Source organism: Suncus etruscus, chromosome 5, assembly GCF_024139225.1.
Source record: "Suncus etruscus isolate mSunEtr1 chromosome 5, mSunEtr1.pri.cur, whole genome shotgun sequence".
Classification (NCBI taxonomy): domain Eukaryota; kingdom Metazoa; phylum Chordata; class Mammalia; order Eulipotyphla; family Soricidae; genus Suncus; species Suncus etruscus.
The window spans coordinates 52,045,333-52,065,623 of record NC_064852.1 but is presented as its reverse complement, the minus strand read 5'-3'; the positions used below and the strand labels follow the sequence as shown (position 1 = coordinate 52,065,623).

At 33.7% G+C, this 20,291-nt stretch overlaps 1 protein-coding gene across 1 annotated transcript in view; it reads right to left on the bottom strand.

Annotated features, from left to right (window-relative positions):
• The window catches only part of GALNT13 (polypeptide N-acetylgalactosaminyltransferase 13), a 623,731-nt gene that overhangs the window by 225,756 nt on the left and 377,684 nt on the right, over positions 1-20,291 (bottom strand). Inside the window, exons 6-8 of the mRNA XM_049773003.1 lie at positions 19,940-20,147; positions 14,761-14,931; positions 1,914-2,031 (exon numbers count right to left, since the gene is read on the bottom strand). Of these exons, the coding sequence (XP_049628960.1) occupies positions 1,914-2,031; positions 14,761-14,931; positions 19,940-20,147 (497 nt within the window). The remainder of the gene's footprint in view (positions 1-1,913; positions 2,032-14,760; positions 14,932-19,939; positions 20,148-20,291) is intronic.

Sequence of the window (20,291 nt, the reverse complement as noted above, 5' to 3'; positions counted from 1 at the left end):
GATTCTATGCCCATTTATTATAAAAACTCACAAAAAGATGAGACTAGAAAAAAATTTTCTCAATATAGCCAACAAGGCCATTTACTACAACCTCAAGGCAAATATTATACTAAATGGGAAAAATTAAATCCCTTTCCTCTAACATCTGGCACAAGAGAAGTTTGCCATGTCTCTCCATTTCTATTCAACATTAAGTATCTTTATGTCCCCAAATTGTGCAAAGATGGATTGTGTGGTCAAATGGCAAGAGAAAGTTATAGAATATGGACTTGAATCTTATGGTACAATGAACAAAGCTTGAAATATATATACAAATGTGAGGAAAGTTAGAATACATTAAATTATCTCAGATATCTGGTTATTAGAAAAATTATAGGCAAACATTAAACATGGACATCCTAGTACTTAATTAAATAACTCACATTATTCAATATCCTTTACATGATACAATGAAATTAGCACATTTTTTGAAATCATAAACTTTTATTGTTATAAGAACAATTTTTGAGATAATAATATTTTGCACACTGTATGTGTCAGGGGCATGAATTCACACTTCTTTGAAATATATGTTATTGTATCACAATAACTACTAAAGCACCAATATTTTTTCATCACAACCAATGGACCATTTCCTCTTCTCATGTCTCTTTTCCCATTCTAGTCACTTCAGCTCTGTTGTCTGTATCCTTGGGTTATTTTCAGTAGGGTTTCTCTATTCCCTTGCTTCTCAATATCTCACGAGTGACATTTTCTTATACATCACATATATTTTGTACCTTGTTAGAGAAAAGCAAACTTTACTTTCCAAATGAGAAGTTAAGAATCATATTAACTTCTTGAACATCATAGATAAACTATTAATTTTTTTTAAAAAAGAACTAGTCATATTAGTGTATACAATTTTTGGAAAATAGTGAAGTGCTAAATTTTTAAGTGCAGTGTTGGTAAGAAAATGTTGAGATTAATTTTGTTTGTTTTTGTACCACACCTGGCATTACTCAGGGGTTACCCCTGATGCTGCACTCAGGAATCACATTCCTGTGGGCTCAGAAGATCATATGGGATACTGGAGATCGAGCCCAGGTTGGCTGTGTGTATACAAATGCCCTAGCTGCTGTACTATCACTCCATACCCAACTTCAGGTTATTAAATGAACATTAATACATGTAGCTTTTATTAAAAACTGTATATTATGATTCTTTAGTTCTTCTTTGTGGATAGGGGACCTTTGGGGTCCAGCTCTATCCTAAGATTAATTTCTATAAGTGCTTGAGGAACATATACAGTGTTAATATCTAAAACAAGGCAGCCTGAGAATTTATTTTTTAGAATTTAGCACCTTTATGCATATTTGTGCTAACTATTAAGATTATGCATATGCTTTCTAGTATCAAATTTTGAGAAATTCTTAACATTTATATACATGGAAGGCCAAATAAGGGATCTTGCTTATTCAAATGGATTTATCAAATGATAATATCTATTTTGTTGAAAGACTTCCTGAATTATTCAAAATTTCCTTTGAACAGATTATTCTTAAAAGTTATTTGAAAATAACCTCAGGCAGCATCCACAAATTCATATAACAGAAATACTTCCAAGTTTCATTTCAAAAGCAACAAATCTTTATAGGATTTAATATTTATTAAAATATAAAGCTCTGTTAAAAATGAAAGCTCTAATGTTTTATACCTTAAAATTATTTTTGTAAACTTCAAAAAGCAATAATTTCCCATTTAACATTAAATATTGCATGCAAATGACTCTAGTAAAACTTTTAAATAAATATTAAAATGAACAATAATTTGCATCTCTTCACAAAATGTTTGATAATATATCATGGGGTCTATCTGTGCATGCTATAACATAGTATGTTCAGCATCAAAAAAATAAAGTAAAATGGAATTACCCTAAAAGACATTTCAAGATTCTCTCCACCCCAGATATCCATTCCTGCATCGTAAGTTCCTATCTCTTCAAAGTAGTTTCTGTCAATAGAAAATAGGCCACCAGCCATAGTAGGGGTCCTAGTTGAAAAGAACAAAAACAAAAGAATATCTTTTGAAAACAATGTGTGAACTTTAATAAAACTGCAGCAGAATTTTGAGGCATTTAAAATAAAAAAAAATCATTGCTCAAAAAATCTGGAACTGGAAACCACAAAGTCAACGTGTAAGAAGTTTTAAAATTATTAAATAGCATTTTAATTTCACATATTCTGTAAAGCTATATTTATGTTGTTTTTATTTTTCCTATAGGTGATCCAACATATAATGGAAAGAATACTGGACACATAAATAGGGATTTCACTGAAAGGAATAGTGAAGAGATGTTAGCATTCTAATCACTGCCCTGAAAAAGAGTAATTGGTCAGTACCTATGAGAACAATACATTATCATTACAATTTGTTATAATTTATAAACTAGTTATATATATTAATTTTAATTGTAGAAATATTGATGCATATTATATTACATGCTTTATTCTATTAAAAGTTCCAGAAACTAAATAGAAGCTATTAAATGCACTAAATGTTCAAAGGTTTAAAGGCATTTTGGCACCAATTCTTCATGGAATAAATGCCTTTTTGGTTCACACATTCAAAATTATCCCTAAGGACAAATTATGATATAAGCTTCAAAATAATTAATAATTAATTTGTAAAAGATGAAAAGGCAATGGTTACTGTATAAATTACACATCTTTCCAAATAAAAAGTATAGATTAAAACTGAAAAAGAAAAAAACTGGAGTAATATAGCTGGTATTGATATACCTTGTGATATAGGTAGTGATATAGTTTGCTTGCATGTAGCCCAATCTTGGTTCAATTCAGGGGTCCCAAATGGTCTCCTGAGCCAAGAATAATCCCTAAGCATAGAGCCAGGAGTCACTCCTGAGCACTTCTATATGTGGTCCCATAACAAAGACAAACCAAAAAAATAAAGAAAAAAAGAAAAAAGACAAACCAAAAAATGCTAGTAGTTCAAATATGGCTCTATTATCTACACTGGCAGTAATCGTTTTTTATTGTTAGTTGAAGTTTAGTGATTCTCAATCTTTGAAACACAAAAGTATATCTTAAGGGTATCTGAATAAAATCTTGTTTCATGCTTGGGTTCTATTCTCCACAGATTAGGATTTAATATGAACTGGAGAATAGCCCTGACCTTTGGTATAGGTTAAAGTTCCCAGATGAGTCTAATATGCTACTTTTAAAGATGGAAAAGCCTGAACTAAGAACTTAAATTTGGAATGCCTAAGTAGTCTGAGACTATTCAAAAATGTTCTGCCTTTCCTAAAATTACATCCTCTTCTGCCATAGGGTATACTCATGTATTCTAATTGAAAAGTACATTTCACTAAAAAGCCACCCAGTAATATATACTTAGATAACTACCATACTGTAAAGTTCTCAATTTCTCCCAGCGCTCTCTTAGATAATTAACTGTCCATCACTTAGAGCAGCATAGTCTCACTTGGTCTCTAAGCTGTTTTATTACTTCTACCCTTTCTGAGCTCCTGTCATGTACAGTATAATTGACCTTCTCAGTTATAATGAGAAATACTAACAAAGCTAAACAGATGGTAATTATGGAATGGCCATGACCCTTACCTGATTGGGCTTTTGTTACTCTGTGGCAATAACTCTACAAGGCATTAAAGTGTTAGATATCTATTAAATGAAATGAGGAACAAAAATTGATGCAATTATCATATCACAATGCAACCAAGTGCTTAAGAATGTTAAGTGATGCATTTTTAATGATCAGTTCAGAGTGTCTATTCACTTACCTATTTACTAATAAAATAATAAAGATTTTAATATATATTTAATACATCAAAAATCTAGTTTAGAAATTATCATAACTCCTATAAATGCACTGAACTATATAATAAATGAACTACATAATATAAGCATAATAATGTTTTATATGTATTTAATTCATACATAAAAAGTAACAAATATGACAAGAATAAATTTTTATTTAAAAATATTGAAGGCCAGAGTGATACTACAGTGGGTAGGGCATTTGCATTGTACGCAGGTTCCTTGATCTAGTTTTTTTCTCAAACATCCCAAATGGTCACCTGAGCTCACTAGGAGTGATCTCAAAGAACAGAGCCAGGTGTGGCCAAAAAGCAAACAAAAAAATTGAATACTTTATTTTCTGAAAAAGATGCTCTTAGACTCTCTCTCTCTCTCTCTCTCTCTCTCTCTCTCTCTCTCTCTCTCTCTCTCTCTCTCTCTCTCTCTCTCTGTGTGTGTGTGTGTGTGTGTGTGTTTGCAGTATCAGTAATTTCTCTCAGCTATTCAGGAGACTGTATCTTAAGGAAGATCTAAAGGAACTGGAGTGATAGTACAATGACTAGGGTATTTTCCTTGTAAGGGGTTTGACCACCAGTATCCCGTATGGTCTCCAGCAGACTACCAGAATTAATTTGTGACAGTAAAGTCTCATTGAACATTGTCAGGTGCTACCACACAACAAAAAAGAGATAAAACAAAATATAAACACAAAAAGAAATATCTAGCATGCTGGATCATAGCTGTCAGAGTTCTTTCCTTACATGAGTTGACCTGATTGGTTGACCTTTCCTTACCCAGGCTGAGCAGGGTTCAATCTTGGGCACCACATATGGTTTTCTGAGTCATGGCAGGAGAGATCCCTGAGTACAGACTCTGGAAGGAGTAAGCCCTGAACATCATTTGTGTGGCTCAAAAATAAAAGCAACAGCAACAAAAATTCAATAGTGAGTGCTAGGAACATCTCCTAAGTTTTGAGTAATCTCACTAATAAATATATGTAAATGTTCTGTAATGCCCCTAATTAACTGTTTAAATGTTTTTTGAAGACCTTAAATGTTTAGGGTGGTTAAAAATAAAAAGCCTTTACTAAATTTGAATTGAATAACATTATTAATTTTTGGTGTAAATTTTTTTTTTGTTTTGGGGTCACATCCAGAGGTGCTCAGGGTTTATATCTAGCTCTATGCTCAGAAATGACACCTGGCAGGCTGAGGAACCATATGGGATGCTGGGATTAAACCTGGGTTGGCTATTTGGAAGACAAACATTGTACCCACTCTTCTATCCTTTTTATTTGGTTTTTAGGTTCGACTTTTACAATGTCAAATGAGCAAAACAATTCAATTTGTAGGGAGAAAACGTGGCTGTGAACTTGCTCATGGTTTTGTAAGTAGTGGAATGAAAGACTAAAAGAATACAGTACTCTGGAATACTAGCAATTTATTCATATAAAATAATATAATTATTAACATAAATTTAATTACTTATGTAGTTAATATATAAAGTATTGAATATTATATGAATTTTGATATACTATTACCTATCATAATATTAACTATTCAAGTTCAAATAATATCTCTGCATTGCCGTTGCTGATGTTAATCATTCTCTTACAAGTCTTGCTTAATTTTAGTTTTTCAGATACATAGAATCATTGGATTCAGTTATTTGAATTTACCCCCTTGGTATAGTGTTTAGGATTTGGAACTTTCACCTCCATAACAAAGGTTTGATTCCTGGCCACAAAAGCTTCTTCTAATCTTTGGGCCAGAGAGACTAGTACAATGGATAGGACACTTGCCTTGCACATGACTGACCTGACTTTAATGCCAGGCATCCTATATGAACCCCAAGCCTACTAGAAGTGATCTTTCATGCAGAGTCAGAAGTAAACCTTGAACATAGCTGGCTGTGTCCCTTCTCATAGAGAACATAATGAAAAAAAAATTGAGAACACTTCATATTTGAAGTATTGGATTCTCTGCAATCTTCCTTTCTGTGAACAAATTTCTATTTCATGGTAATTCTTATTTCAACCCAACGGATAATATGAATTACTTTTTACCCTCCACTGGTTATTAGGTGTCTTGTTACTCTTACATAACAAACCTCTTTTTTCTGTTTTCTTATACAAAAAAATAACCCACTTGGCACCTTAGATTCACTTTTCATTATTGACTTCATTCACTTTTGTTTGTTTGTTTTTGGGCCACACAAAAGACACTCAGGGGTTACTCCTGGCTATGCTCTCAGAAATCGCTCCTGGCTTGGGGGACTATATGGGACGCTGGGGGATGAAACCAAGGTCCCTACTACACATGCAAGGCAAATATTCTACTGCTGTGCTATCGCTCAAGGCCCTGACTTATTCCCTTTTTATAAAATAATTCCCTAAATTTCCTAGGTGAGGTAATTCATTTCACAAGATCATTGAAAACTTAGTAAGAATCAGTTAACTGATAATATTGAATGTTCCCAACACTATTTAATTTACACACAGCTAACATATTTTTTCACCTAAATTGATGTGTTCTCTTATTTTAATTTAAACTAAGTATTTTCCAAGTCTTGAGTTTCTCTCAAGATTAAGGTAATGTGTAAATTTAAATTTTTGGGCCAAAATGAAAGCACACTGGTGCATGTGGCTGACCCTGGAAAGACCTGGATTCGATTCTGGTATCCCATATGGTCCCCCAAACCAGGAGCATTTACTGAGCGCATAGCCAGGAGTAACCCCTGAGCGTCACCGGGTGTGGCTTTAAAACAAAACAAAACAAAACAAAAAAATTCTCTTACTTATAAAATCTAAATCGCTTAATCTTTACTTTATTGTGAGAATGAATCTTCTTCAAGGCCTCTTCTCCCTTCCGAGGAAAGAATTCCTCTCAGATTGGACTAAGCAATCACTCATTTTCTTCCAGCCAACTCCTTCACTACTCTTTCAGTCATTTATTCATTGTCTGTTACATTTATGATTTATGAATTTAATTTTTAATTTTTTTTTTTGGTTTTTGGGCCACACCCGGTGACGCTCAGGGGTTACTCCTGGCTATGTGCTCAAAAGTTGCTCCTGGCTTGGGGGACCATATGGGAAACCGGGGGATCGAACCGCGGTCCATCCAAGGTTAGCGCAGGCAAGGCAGGCACCTTACCTTTAGCGCCACCGCCCGGCCCCAATTTTTAATTTTAACTCTTGTGCATGTAAATTGCTCAATTAAATATTACCCTAAACAAAACAAAACTATATCTTTACTCTATTCCACTACTCATTAAAAATAGGAACACATATCTTCCTATTCCTTTATCTAGTAATTTTTATTATAGGACAAATTTGTTCCTCAACTTCTCTTCACTTTCTCTCTAGTTATATTCTGCTTTCTTCTGCTCTACCTCTAAATAGCTTCCTTTTTTGAAAGTATCTCATTGATCCAGAAACTCAACAGCAGTTTCTCAACATCTCTTTAAACAAAATAAAACACAAAATAAAACAGGATTAGAGAGATAGTTCCAGGGTTTGGGAGCTTTCATTCTGTGTAGGTGACCCTGGAATGACTGATCTCAAAACCACTATGATCCCAGAATACAGAAATGCTGTGGAGTAAGCCCTGACTCCTAATTGATGTGCCCCATCATATGTCTTCATTCTCCTTGCTTAAAATTTTTTTGACCTGTTTCCCATTATATTGCTTCAGAGTTGTCTAACTTGACTATACATTTTCATGAATAATTTTGACTATTAATTTGATGATGGGTAGTCCCCTGGTTCAATGTTAATATGTACCTAAAATACTACTGTGAAAGATATGTAAGCCACTATGGTCAAAATAAAAATTAAAAAAAAAAGAAATAAACAAAGTTTGGCAGACTGAACAAATCACCAAGATTTATCAATATGATACCTATAAGAAGCTCACTTTGATACACAATTGATAATTAATACCACTTTGTTTTTCAAACTCATACATTATAACTCTGCATTTGTTTATACTTAAATTCTTTTTAAGCAAAACTTTATAATATTTAATATATCATCTTTCACTTCCTTGTTATATTATCTCCAAGTATTTTGTATTTCTGATGTTATAAATAATACTGTGTTTCAAATTTAAAGTCTATTTCTTTGTTGTTAGGATACAGAAATACATTTGACTATATTAATTGTGTATCCTCAACATTGATAAGCTTATTATTTGATCTAGTAGCTTTGTAGCTTCTGTAGGATAATCTACAAATACAGTTTTACATTTTCTTTAAAACTTGAAAAAATATTTAAGTTTTTATGGCTGCACTTGATTGATCATTTTATAGGTTTCAAAACAAAAGTCAATTTAGATATTGAGTTTGAGTCCTTTTATTAATTTGTTCACATAGTCAACATAGAGAACAGAAAAAATAAAAGAAGAAAAAGCATAAATACAGTTTTACTAAATATGTAAATAATAAAATGTGTTTAAGAGTGCGCAGAGAAAAATATTAAAGTTTAGTGTTTAGTGTTATATTGTACACCATGAAACTCAACTTAGTTGGTTAAAACATGCATCTTTCTATTCAGAAGAGCCTGGTATTTTAAACATTTATGCTAATTTGAGGTCTAAGTTAGAAAGTTTACTCAAGTTCCATGGACTACATTAGATCAAAGTCTAAGAATTACAACAGTTTCAACATTATTTTTGAGGGATCCGAAGAAATAAATGTTGCAATTAGTATGAGAAAATAGCTTTGTTTCTTTGAGAAGAACATGTCTAACCAATATGTGTTGGAATTAAGCATCTTAAGGTATGCTTAAAGTCCTATATTTCAGTAAAAGGAAGTTATTTTTCCCTTATCTATCACCCCACCCCATAATGGTCATAACTTTATAAAACCTTAAGTTTCCAGGCAGATGGTTCAAAGAAATACAAGAGGGGACTTCAGGTTTTTGTTGTTTGGGGTCCACACCCAGCTGTGCTCTGTGCTCAGGATGACTCCTGGAGGTCTTTGGGGGATCATGTAGAGTATTAGAAATCCAACAAAAGTCAGCCAAATGTAGGGCAAGCACTATTCCCACTGTGCTATCTTTCCCCAGAGAAGGTCCTGGTTTAACTCTCCATATTGCACAGTCACTCTCAAGTACCTCTGAGAGTAACCCTTGAGTTTTGAACCTAAGCACTACTGGTTGTGCTTTAGCGCCTGAGCACTGTTGGTTGTGCTCCTACCCAATCAACAATATCCCGCAAAGCTTCAGGTGCAGGTATCTCTAAAATGTAATCTTTCTGTTTACATTCATCTCATATTTAAAAAAAAAAAAACAGAAAAAACTTTGGGGTCAGCTGGAATCAGATGCTTGAAAAAGCTTAGTTAATGTATAAAAAAATAGTTCAGGATAGAAATGTGACATTCAATGAATCATACTTTCTGTCTTACCACCAACATAACTACCATTCCAGCACATTATTCTTTAAAGCAATATAATGTAATGTAAACATTCTATCATTTCCAAAAACCAGTAGATTCCTAGGCTCTATCTGACAAGAGATTTTTTTCTTTTCTCACACAATCAAGATGCAGAAGATCTTAACATTCCAAAGTTCGGTTCTTTCTTTTTTTTAATATTTTTATTTAAACACCATGATTACAAATATGATTGCAGTTGGGTTTCAGTCATATGAAGAACACACACCTTCACCAGTGCAATATTCCCATTTCCAATGTCCCAAATCTGTTCTTTATTTTAAAGTGGCCCAGGAAATAGTTCCAAGATTCTTGGTGAACTGCACCCTAGAAAGCAGTGCTGCCCTGGCTGAGAATGCTGAGGATCTTGGCAGCCATCCTATCAATGTTTAAAAACTCCAGGATCACACTGAATGGTTCTCAGGAACTTCTAAAACTGCACCTGGCAATGCACAGGGGCCAATTTGGCTCTAGAGATTAGAGGTAAGACATGCATGACATAAACTATAATGTTAATACTATCTCTCTGCCCTCAGAATAAAATGTAAGTGATTTAAATTATAAAAATAGATAACTAAGCAATTGAAATATTAGTTTCATTGAACACTTTATTTGTAATACAGGGGATAGAAAAAACTCAACTTTGAACTTTTAATACAGAAATGCATCTAGAATGAAATATAGCATAGGGCAAAGAGTTGGTACATTTGTGTTCTGTTTCTGTGTTTTTTTTTTTCTTTCGGGCCACACCCATTTGATGCTCAGAGGTTACTCCTAGCTAAGAGCTCAGAAATTGCCCCTGGCTTGGGGGGGGGGCATGTGGGACACGGGGGGGGGGGGGGGTCGAACCGCGGTCCTTCCTTGGTTAGTGCTTGCAAGGCGGACACCTTACCTCTAGCGCCACCTGGCTGGCCCCTGGTGTTCTGTTTCTTTACATTTTTTAAATATTTTTCATATTATTTGACAATGCATATATATTACCAACATTGTCAGGAACAATATAAAATATCTTCTCTTAAAATTATTTGCTCATTTAATATTTTATAGCACTTTATAAGTTAATCAAAACAGTGATATAATTTTTGCATTTTATAAATAATATTCTAATTATAAAGCCTTGAAATAAAAAATATTTTGCCATATCAGTTTGTTTCTTTTAAAATATTTTACAAGTAGGACACACTAAAATATACATAAAATTTTCATGAGTTCTTAATAAATACAGAATCCTTATAATTCATATTATGCTATTATTTAATAAATTTGATAATTTTATAAAAATAGTAATGAGTGAGGACAAAATAAATGTATATACCAGACAGACATTGATAAAAAAGGAATAACAAAGTAAGCAAAATGAGTCATAAATAAAAACCTACAATTACATCTATGTTAAAATTATTATAATAATATCAGAAGAAAACATGACTCTTTAGTTTACAATAGATAGATACTGAAAATGACACTTCAAGGACAAAATCATTTATCTTAAAAGTAATGTCTAAGGAGTTGGAATGATAGAACAGTGGATTGGAGATTCCCTTGATGTGGCCAATCTGGGTTCAATACCCAGTATCCCATATGGCCCCCTGTACACCACCAAGAATGACCCTTGTGTTCAGAGCCAGGAGTAATCCCTAAGTACCAACTCAATGTGGCCCCAAAACAAAACAAAGAAAACAAAAAGAATAATGGCTACATGCAAATGAGTTCATGCATTAAAACTAAAAGGCAAAACTAAAAAAAATTAAGTAAACATATAAGCAATTAAAGTTGCAATTTATAGTAAAGAATCTAACTTATAGTGAAAATTTAAAACAGAAACAAATATTTTTTTGTAATTTTGGGGTGTTATTTACAATGAATAATTTAGAGAAAAATAATTAAGATTAAAGACAAGTATTTTTCTCCACAGAAATTGCTAACACTAGAATTTTTTTTTTATTTAGATTTTTGGACCACTACTGATAGTACTCGGGGACGATCTCTATATCAGATTTTAGGAGTGATCAGTGGAGGCAAGAGAGACCATATCCATGTTGAAGGTCAGATCAGGGCTGGGTACCTGCAAAGCATGCTATATACCTCTTCAGTACTGTCTCTCCTTGAAATAACCATTTATTTATTTATTTGTTTGTTTGTTTGTTTATATTTTTGTTTTTTTGGCCACATCTGGTGATGCTCAGGGGTTACTCCTGGCTCTGAAATCTCTCCTGGCTAAAGGGGCCATATGGGACGCTGGGGGATCAAACTGTGGTCTGCCCTAGGTTAGTGTGTGCAAAGCAAACACCCTACTACTTGTGCCACTGCTCTGATCCCAGCACTAACACTTTTTTTTTTAGCACTAACACTTTTAACTCTGGTACATTTACACATTAGGCATTCAATAGTGGCTTCTATTTTTTGTCCAACATAAATATGAGCAAACAGTAGTAACCTTAGATAAGAGTATATTTTATTTGATTTTGTCTGTGCAGAAAATAACAGTGCTCATTTATTGAATATTTATGAATTACTTGATTAATGCACATAAAATTGAGATACTCCAAAGAGTTATAAAATTTTACCATCAAAATATCAAGAAAATTTGCTGATTAGAAGATACTAAATATTGTGGATTGTGTGTATGATGTTTTTCATATTTCTAACTTAACAAATATAAAGAATTTCACACATTCACTTATTATAAAAATATCAAGTAAAAGTCCTGAAGTTGAAACAGTCTAATAAATATAACCATTATAAACTTTAAATATGGCTTATTACAGTTAGCCAATTAGAGTCACTAGAAAGTTTTGTCTTACCTGACATTTAAAATCAAGCTTAAGGGCAAGGAAACAGAAATTTCAACCTGATTTTAATTACTTTGGCTATTCAGAATCCAGTTAATCAAGTAAAAAAAAAATGTTTTCAACACCTAGAATGATTTATCTGTTTGTAGGAATATGAGAAAAATGATCACCTTCTAGTAATAGATTACAAGTACAAAGAAAGTCACATTATAGCTCTGCTGATGAAAATTACCTACAGGCTATTACAATACAGCCAGTGAATTAATTAACCTTTGCCAAAAGAATCTAGAAACTTTAGCAAAGACTGAGGTTTCTTTTGCTCTATTTCCATCAACATTTTATGAAGTATAATACTGAACAATTATTAAAAGAAACAATGTTTGTCATTAGCTTTCATATTACTACAATAAAACAACACAAAAAAGTGATAAAATAAAATGCATTAGAAGCATGAATGTAACTCAGGAATAGAACACTTGCCTTTATGCATGAAGCCCTATGTTTAAAATAAAAGTGTTTTGAGCAAATTGGAAATTTAATTTTTTGCTTTAGTGGAAGATGAAATATAAATTCAATTTCAACTTACATTTTATATTTATGAATGAGATAAGAAATATACTACTATAAAAGTTGGCTTCATATTAATTACCATCTGACTCAGTGAGAAAATAAATTTAAATTCAACATATCTTTTGCCAATATTGCTGAACATAAATTCAAAGACATTCTTTTACACATTTTCAAATGAATAAACATTATCTTTATTAGTGTTTATTTAGTAAGTATTTAGAGATTTTTGCTTGTTAGATGGAGCTTTAAAATTAGAAACTTAAAATAAAATTAAGATAACTTCAGTTGTTCTAAGCAACTGTCAAGAAAAACATTTTATTTTACTCCTTATAATGTATTCTTAAGAGAGTTAAAATCTTATTTTCAAATGTTCAGTAACAATCACAAAGTTGTTGATAATTAACCAATTAGTAGCTTAACCAATTAATCCAATACAAAATTAGGTTTGAAAACAGTTATTAATTCATTCAGTTAGGAAAAATGCTAGAAAAATTTTTGTATAGATTATGTAGTTATATATGTTGTTTTAGAATATTAGGGTATTGGACACAAATGAGATCAGAGTAGTCAGAGGCTCATGCCTTGCCTGAACAGATACCCTAGTTCCATTTAAAGGGCAGGTACCATATGCCCCCTTCCACCTTGGAAAGCCAGAGAGATAGTACAGGAGCTAGGTACTTGTCTTTCATATGGCTTACTTCGGTTTGATTCTTGGCATCTCTTATAGTTCCTCAAGCACAAACTGTATAGTTTCCAGAGTAGAGAGCCAGGAGTAATCCCTGAGCATTACCAGATGTGGCCCAGAAAGAAGCAAACAAACAAACCACAGTCCATCTGCTCCAGAATCACTGAGTTTTATTAGAAGGAAGGCCTAAGCAACACCCAGGCACATCACAGTCAACCAGCACTACATCTGTGACTCTAAGCAGTGAACCTCTAAATTGGCTGGGTCCTGTAGGGAATAGCCTCAAGAGCACAAAGCCCTGATAGGGAGACTACTCTTTTCCCCCCCCCCCCCCCGCAAATAAAAGGTTAAAATCGTTATTCTTACAAATGATGATTTAAATTTATTTTTAAAGAGCTAAACAGCTGAAAAATAGTACAGGGCTTAAGAATTTTTCAAGATATCATGGTTTGCTAGCCAATAAAATGTATATAAAAAGTTACTAAAATAAAGAGGTAATTTTTCCTTCTTTGGCCCCAGGAGTAGAAAAAAAACAGGTATTCACACATGTAACACATATGCTCTGTCATGTAATATGTTTTATAAGAAATTAAGCAAACACAAATTATTTCACAATTATTCATATATTTAATTTTTTGGGGTTTTGGGCCACACCCAGCGGTGCTCAGGGGTTACTCCTGGCTGTCTGCTCAGAAATAGCTCCTGGCAGGCACGGGGGACCATATGGGACACCGGGATTCGAACCAACCACCTTTGGTCCTGGATCGGCTGCTTACAAGGCAAACGCCGCTGTGCTATCTCTCAGGGCCCTTATTCATATATTTAAATCTTACAAATGGATTTTTCTTGTTACTTTTTAAGGGATATACTTATTTGATAACTGTGATTTTAGAATATTTTACTGAAACTCTTTGGTTATTTTAATTTATTAATGTATCTACTATAAATTAAAATTTAGCTAATTATTTTCTTGAAATATCAAAACTAGAATATATAGGTTACACAGAAATTTTCAAATTTGGGCCTAGATAAATATTATGGTAAGTAGGGTGTTTCCCTTACACATGGCAAACCAAGGCCAACATGGGTTTGATCCCCATCATCCTGCATGGTGGTCAGTCCCTTTGAGCCTGAAAGAGTGGTTCCTAGATACAGAGCCAGAAGTAAACCCTGAGCACTGCCAGGTAGAGTCAAAATAATTTTTTAAATAAATGTATTTTGAATACCAGAATATACCAAACTTCAAAACAACTTTGCTGTTCTGCCAATGTTTAAATTTGCCTCTACAAAATCAGAATAGCTTTAGATTTGTCATTGGCTCTTAGAAAGTCAAGTTAAATGTATTCTATGTGTATAATAAAATGTATAAGACTTTAAAAGATTTATAAGTGGAAAAACAACTTAAAATTATCTCCTTAATTATTATATAATTATAAATGTTATCTTTCATAAGATAAGATACACATACCTGACAGGTAATGTTCTGTCTCCTTTCCGTCTATCCATTTCTCTTTGGGGAACAGGATACCAACGGAAGTTCAGTTTCCAATTAAAACCCCCATAAGTCATGTCTGACCCAGCCATATATTCAAAGGTATCATCACTAATTACATCAATGATGGGACAAACAACTGTTTTCCTGCAGGAAAATTTATAAACAGTTCTTATTAATGTTTTTACTTCCATTCATCTTTTTTTTCTATAAAATTATTTACTTTTACATCTTTCTTCCCTTTTTATTCTCTCAGGCATAATCTAATCAAACACACTAATTGATCTTTAAGCTTATTTCCCAATGCATTCTAAGAATTAACTCAGCAGGATGAGATTGGTCTATTTTTCATAAAAATTCCATCACAGTTGGGGCCGGAGAGATAGCATGGAGGTAAGGCGTTTACCTTTCATGCAGAAGGTCATCGGTTCGAATCCCGGCGTCCCATATGGTTCCCCGTGCCTGCCAGGAGCGATTTCTGAGCACAGAGCCAGGAAAAACCCCTGAGCACTGCCGGGTGTGACCCAAAAACCACAAAAAAAAAAAAAAAAAATTCCATCACAGCATGATTAGTAGATAGAATTTGAGATTATGCATCACTCACTTTAACTAGAGTCCACTGCAAAGCAACAGAATGTAGGAAGTAGAAAATGAAAAATAGAAAATTAGGTTGGTAGTTAGTATCTCAATTTTAAACTCTTTTAATTTAAAGAGACAGTTATAAAAATCTCCAAAGAGAAAATCACCTACCAGAGAAGCAAATAAAAGCCATGCTTATCAGAGTAGGCCTAATATTTCTGTGAAAGAGAGTTTATTCATAATAATTTTTACACAAACTGTTAAAGACTCAAGCAGCTATTTACAGTAAAAAGTGCATATTTCAAATAAGATCAACAACTTTAAATTTTAGAGTTTTATAACATTATCCATTTTTCTAAAGTAGGTAGAAGAAGGAAGAGAACTGTAAATCTTGATGGGTCTTTGGAGTACATGGAAGATCATTAGGTACTTTTTATTTATTTTTATAAGGAAATTGCTTATTTTAGTTAATTAAAATAAGCCAAATGGATATAGGCACTACATCAATTTCTCATATGTGGAAGATATAAAAAAAAACTAACAAAAACAAAATCATTTGAAGACAGTGGCTTCTAGAAGGGAAGGAGGTAAGATGATGAATGCACTGGAGAAAGAAAGTCAATTATAGAGCAGTGAAGAAAAGTACTTTAGACTTTTCCTGAGGATCACAATGATGTATATACAAATGTGGAAGTATGATTAACTACATTTTTTTAAGCCATGTTGTTCTTTTTCCAGTTTCTCCTCCTACTGTTTTATGTATTTTATTGTGAGATTAACCTTCTGTTTTCTCCAAAGAAAATATTCATATATATCCAAATTTGCATTTATTGTAGCTAATTTAAAGATCAAAGTTCATATTTCATATTTGGTACAGGTAAATATAAAAATATTAAGTTGAGGGCCGGGCGGTGGCGCTAAAGGTAAGGTGCCTGCCTTGCCTGCGCTAGCATTGGATGGACCGCGGTTCGATCCCCCGGTGTCCCATATGGTCCCCCAAGCCAGGAGCAACTTCTGAGCGCATAGCCAGGAGTAACCCCTGAGCGTTACTGGGTATGGCCCAAAAACCAAAAAAAAAAAAAATTAAGTTGAATAATCTACAGATAAGACCATTTCAACTGTTTATCTGCAACTGATTTTAACATTCAGTATAATGTAAACCCTGGTTGGATTTTTTCTTTTTTCTTAATCTATATTCATTACTTGAACATTGATTTCCCAAATGTACTTCAAAAAAGCATCCCTTCTGAATACCTTAAAAGGATTGTATAGGGACTTGGGAAGATAGCATAGAGATCAGGGGTACAAATGGACTCAAAGCATTGCCATAGTGGACCCAATGGTCCACAGCACCACAGGGATGAAACAACACTGGATTCGTGGGCTCTAGCTTTAAACAATCCAGTTTAATGTGCTGAATACGGTAGGGAATGGCCCTGTGATTCTGGACTCTCTGAGCACTGCTTGAGAGACATCCTCATTCAAATGACTAAAGATAATTATTTCAAATAAACACAATGTCAACTATAGGACTAAATAATGAGCCTTATCCAAAGTATGTCACCTAAATGACTGTCCTTTATTTTAGAGTTCTTCATTGTTTTCAATTATTAATCATTTGAACCACTTAAGCTTTTCACTTCCTATGCTTTAATTTCATTTTCTTTAATTTTAAATTCATTAATATAGTTAGGATGAAAATTAAGTTGTGCTAGCTATTGCCTAAGTCTTGCAAGTGATAAAGTGCTTTCTCTTCAAGTTTCCTCATGAATATTGCTGAAGTACATCTTGGAATCCTAGTAAGCACCATGAGGACTGCATAAAACTTACACCAAACCAAGTTTTCTCTGATCTGATTAGGGTTTTCTAACTGAAGTAGGTACAGGTAAGGTGTTGTTTGGCAATGAATTTAAGAAATTAATAAAAGGAAACATGATCTAGAAAGAAATTACTGGCTCTTGTACTTCTGCTGACCTCAAGATAATAAAAACTGTACCTCCTTTGTTTTGGAGGGATAAAGCCCTGCTAAGACTGAAAGGCACCAGACCCAAACAGGGAGAATGGATTTCTAAGAAGTGAAATTTCAGGAATTCAAGATTCTGATCAGACAAAAAAAAAAGTCACTCAAAGTTCAAAACCAATTCTTGCCAAGGCCCTAGAAAAATTCTTGTCTATGAAGTCCCCAAGCTGGTTTGGTAGTTTTGGTAGAACTTTATGATTCCAACTTTTCAAAACAACTATTGGTCTCCCACATCCCAACTTTAAATGTATAATTTTTTTGCCTTTATTTCCTGGGATTCTCTTCTCTTTCTGGAGAGCATCTTGAATGCTTTTTTCCCCTACTAATTTTTTTGTTTTGTTTTGTTTTTGTTTTGGCACCACACCCGGTGACGGTCGGGTTATGCACTCAGAAATCGCTTCTGGCTTGGGGAGACCATATGGGACACGGGGGATCGAACAACCGCGGTCCGTCCTAGGCTAGCGCTTGCAAGGCAGATGCCTTAACTCTAGTGCCACCGCTCTGGCACCTTTTTTCCCCTACTATCAATAAAATTTCTGTACTTAATGATTTGTCCTTTCCTGATATTGTTTTCCATAAAAATAGACAATGAATAAACCTGGGAGATTTGGGTGGAGCTCAGGGCTTAATATATATATGTCCTGAGTTCCACCCAAATTATATATATGTATAATTAGTGGATGTGAAGAACAAAATCTTTGCTCCAAACTGAGAATATCTATCTTTCAGGTGGTTGGGGTTAATTTTCAACCATTGCAAATAAGCTGCAGTGGATAACTGCTTCTTAGGGTATAGAATCTACACCCTCAAGCTACTTATGCAAACTCTTACCAGTACAACATCTTGGGGCATTTGCTCTGAGGACAAGAGAGGTCAACTGAGGCCAAACAGAAGGAGGTAGCAGCACTCTCCTGACTGGATTCTGCTTCCTGCTCCTTGCTGTCTGCTCCCCACAAGCAAATACCCTTACATAAGCTTATTGGTGGCTCTGTTCCCAACAAAATCAACATATTCATTTAATTTAATGATTTAATTTGCTGGGGAATGAAATTAGATCTAATTACTCTGAAGCAGATTTTATTGTCTAGTTTGGGCAAGTTTAGAACTTATAACCAGGACAAGACATTACAGCTTTTTATGTTACAAACACAATATAAGTATATTTTTAAGGAATAAATCATTTATACATGTCCATATTAAAAAATGTTATATTTAAACACTCTGTTATATGATATAAATCTATTCAAATACACAATATAATGTATACAAAATGTCACAAAATACGTTGAAGATACCTAATATTTATTTTGTGCCAATTTACCTTCCTATGGAACATTTTACAAAATAGAAAAATGTTTTAGCCGTCTACTACACTCAGTTGACTAAAAGATTCCTCCTGTTTTCTTCACCTGCTATGGTTCATTTTACTGACAGCTTCCATCCATCTTCTTGGCAAGTACTAAATTCTGCCACTTATTTGACAGAGTTCAACTAGCTCACTCTAAGCAGTCCTTGTCATGGATGCTTAATTAAAAACTTGAATACTAAAAACCCATTTTAGTGTAAGTGAAAAGACGATGCAGGAAAGCTGCTATGTAATGTTATTTTATCAGACAACATTCAAATCTAGCTGTCTTCATTAGGTGCTCAGAATTTACAGTTATTTATGGACTATGCTTATGAGTTTCAGCAAAATAGCTGCTTATTTCATAACACCAGCACTATCATTATAAAACTGCATATATCCATAAAAGCTACTTATTTTTCCAGATATCACTATTTGTAATGTAGCAACACTATTTAAATAATTGAACAGTCATGGAACTATGCTATGAGTTTTTAGATTATGATCATTTCAGTGGGTTTTGTGAGTGTGTGTTTATTTTTAGGATCACAATTCACTGGACTCATACAAAGAACAGTATTGTGGGCACGGGAGAACTGATTTGCTTCCATCACTTCTAATAACCGAGTCAAATTATTCATTTTCCCCTCCAATTAGTAGTTATTGTTCAGAATATCTGCATTACCCATCACACAGGGTGATAGTGAGAATGCAAGTAAATAAGCAGATGGATTGAATAGGCATACTATAAAATATTTATTTCTTCATATCTCTTTCAACTCCAAGCAAATATTCAACATTTTCTACAATCCTTCCTTCCTGCAATTTTTTTTGGTCATAATAATTATCTGGCAGTCCTCAGGGCTTGCTCCTAGCTCTTCTCTCAGAGTTTATTCCTGGTGGGGCACATGGGAATATAAGGGGTGCCAGGGATCAACCCAGGTTGGCTGCAAATAAGGCAAGCACCCTAACTGCTATACTCTTTCCAGTCACTTCTCCTGTATTTGTTAGTCAATATTTATGATCCAAACAAAGAAACCAAGGTCATTTTAAAGTAAGAGTGAAAGAATGAGATTATTTTATTTCTTTTTTAAATCAAGAAATATGCTTCTTGAAAAGAACAGCCTGGAGAGAACGTTTGATGGAAAATTGGGAATGGGTATAAGAGGGCTCAGTCATAACCTATGTAGACAAAGCATATAAATTCTTACCTGTCTTCCTTTATTCTAGCTAGCAAGGGCTCCAGCCATCCTAATGTGCATTCACAGTGTGCATCCAGAAAAGTGATGACCTGCCCTTTTGAAGCAGCTGCTCCTCGAAGGCGGGCACGTATTAACCCAGAGCGTTCTTCCATTCTAATGATTTTCACTGGCACTTCTAGATTTTTCACATAATTCTCTAATGTCAACTTAAGAAAATCTGTAAGATGCAATAGGGATTTATAAGGAAGTGTTTCAACTGTTTTAAAACCTATTAGCAGTATATCGACCCAGATAGAAATTCAATAAACAGTAATAAATTCCTAAGAATATTTTTCTATTTTCGCATTTGATAAAAAAATAA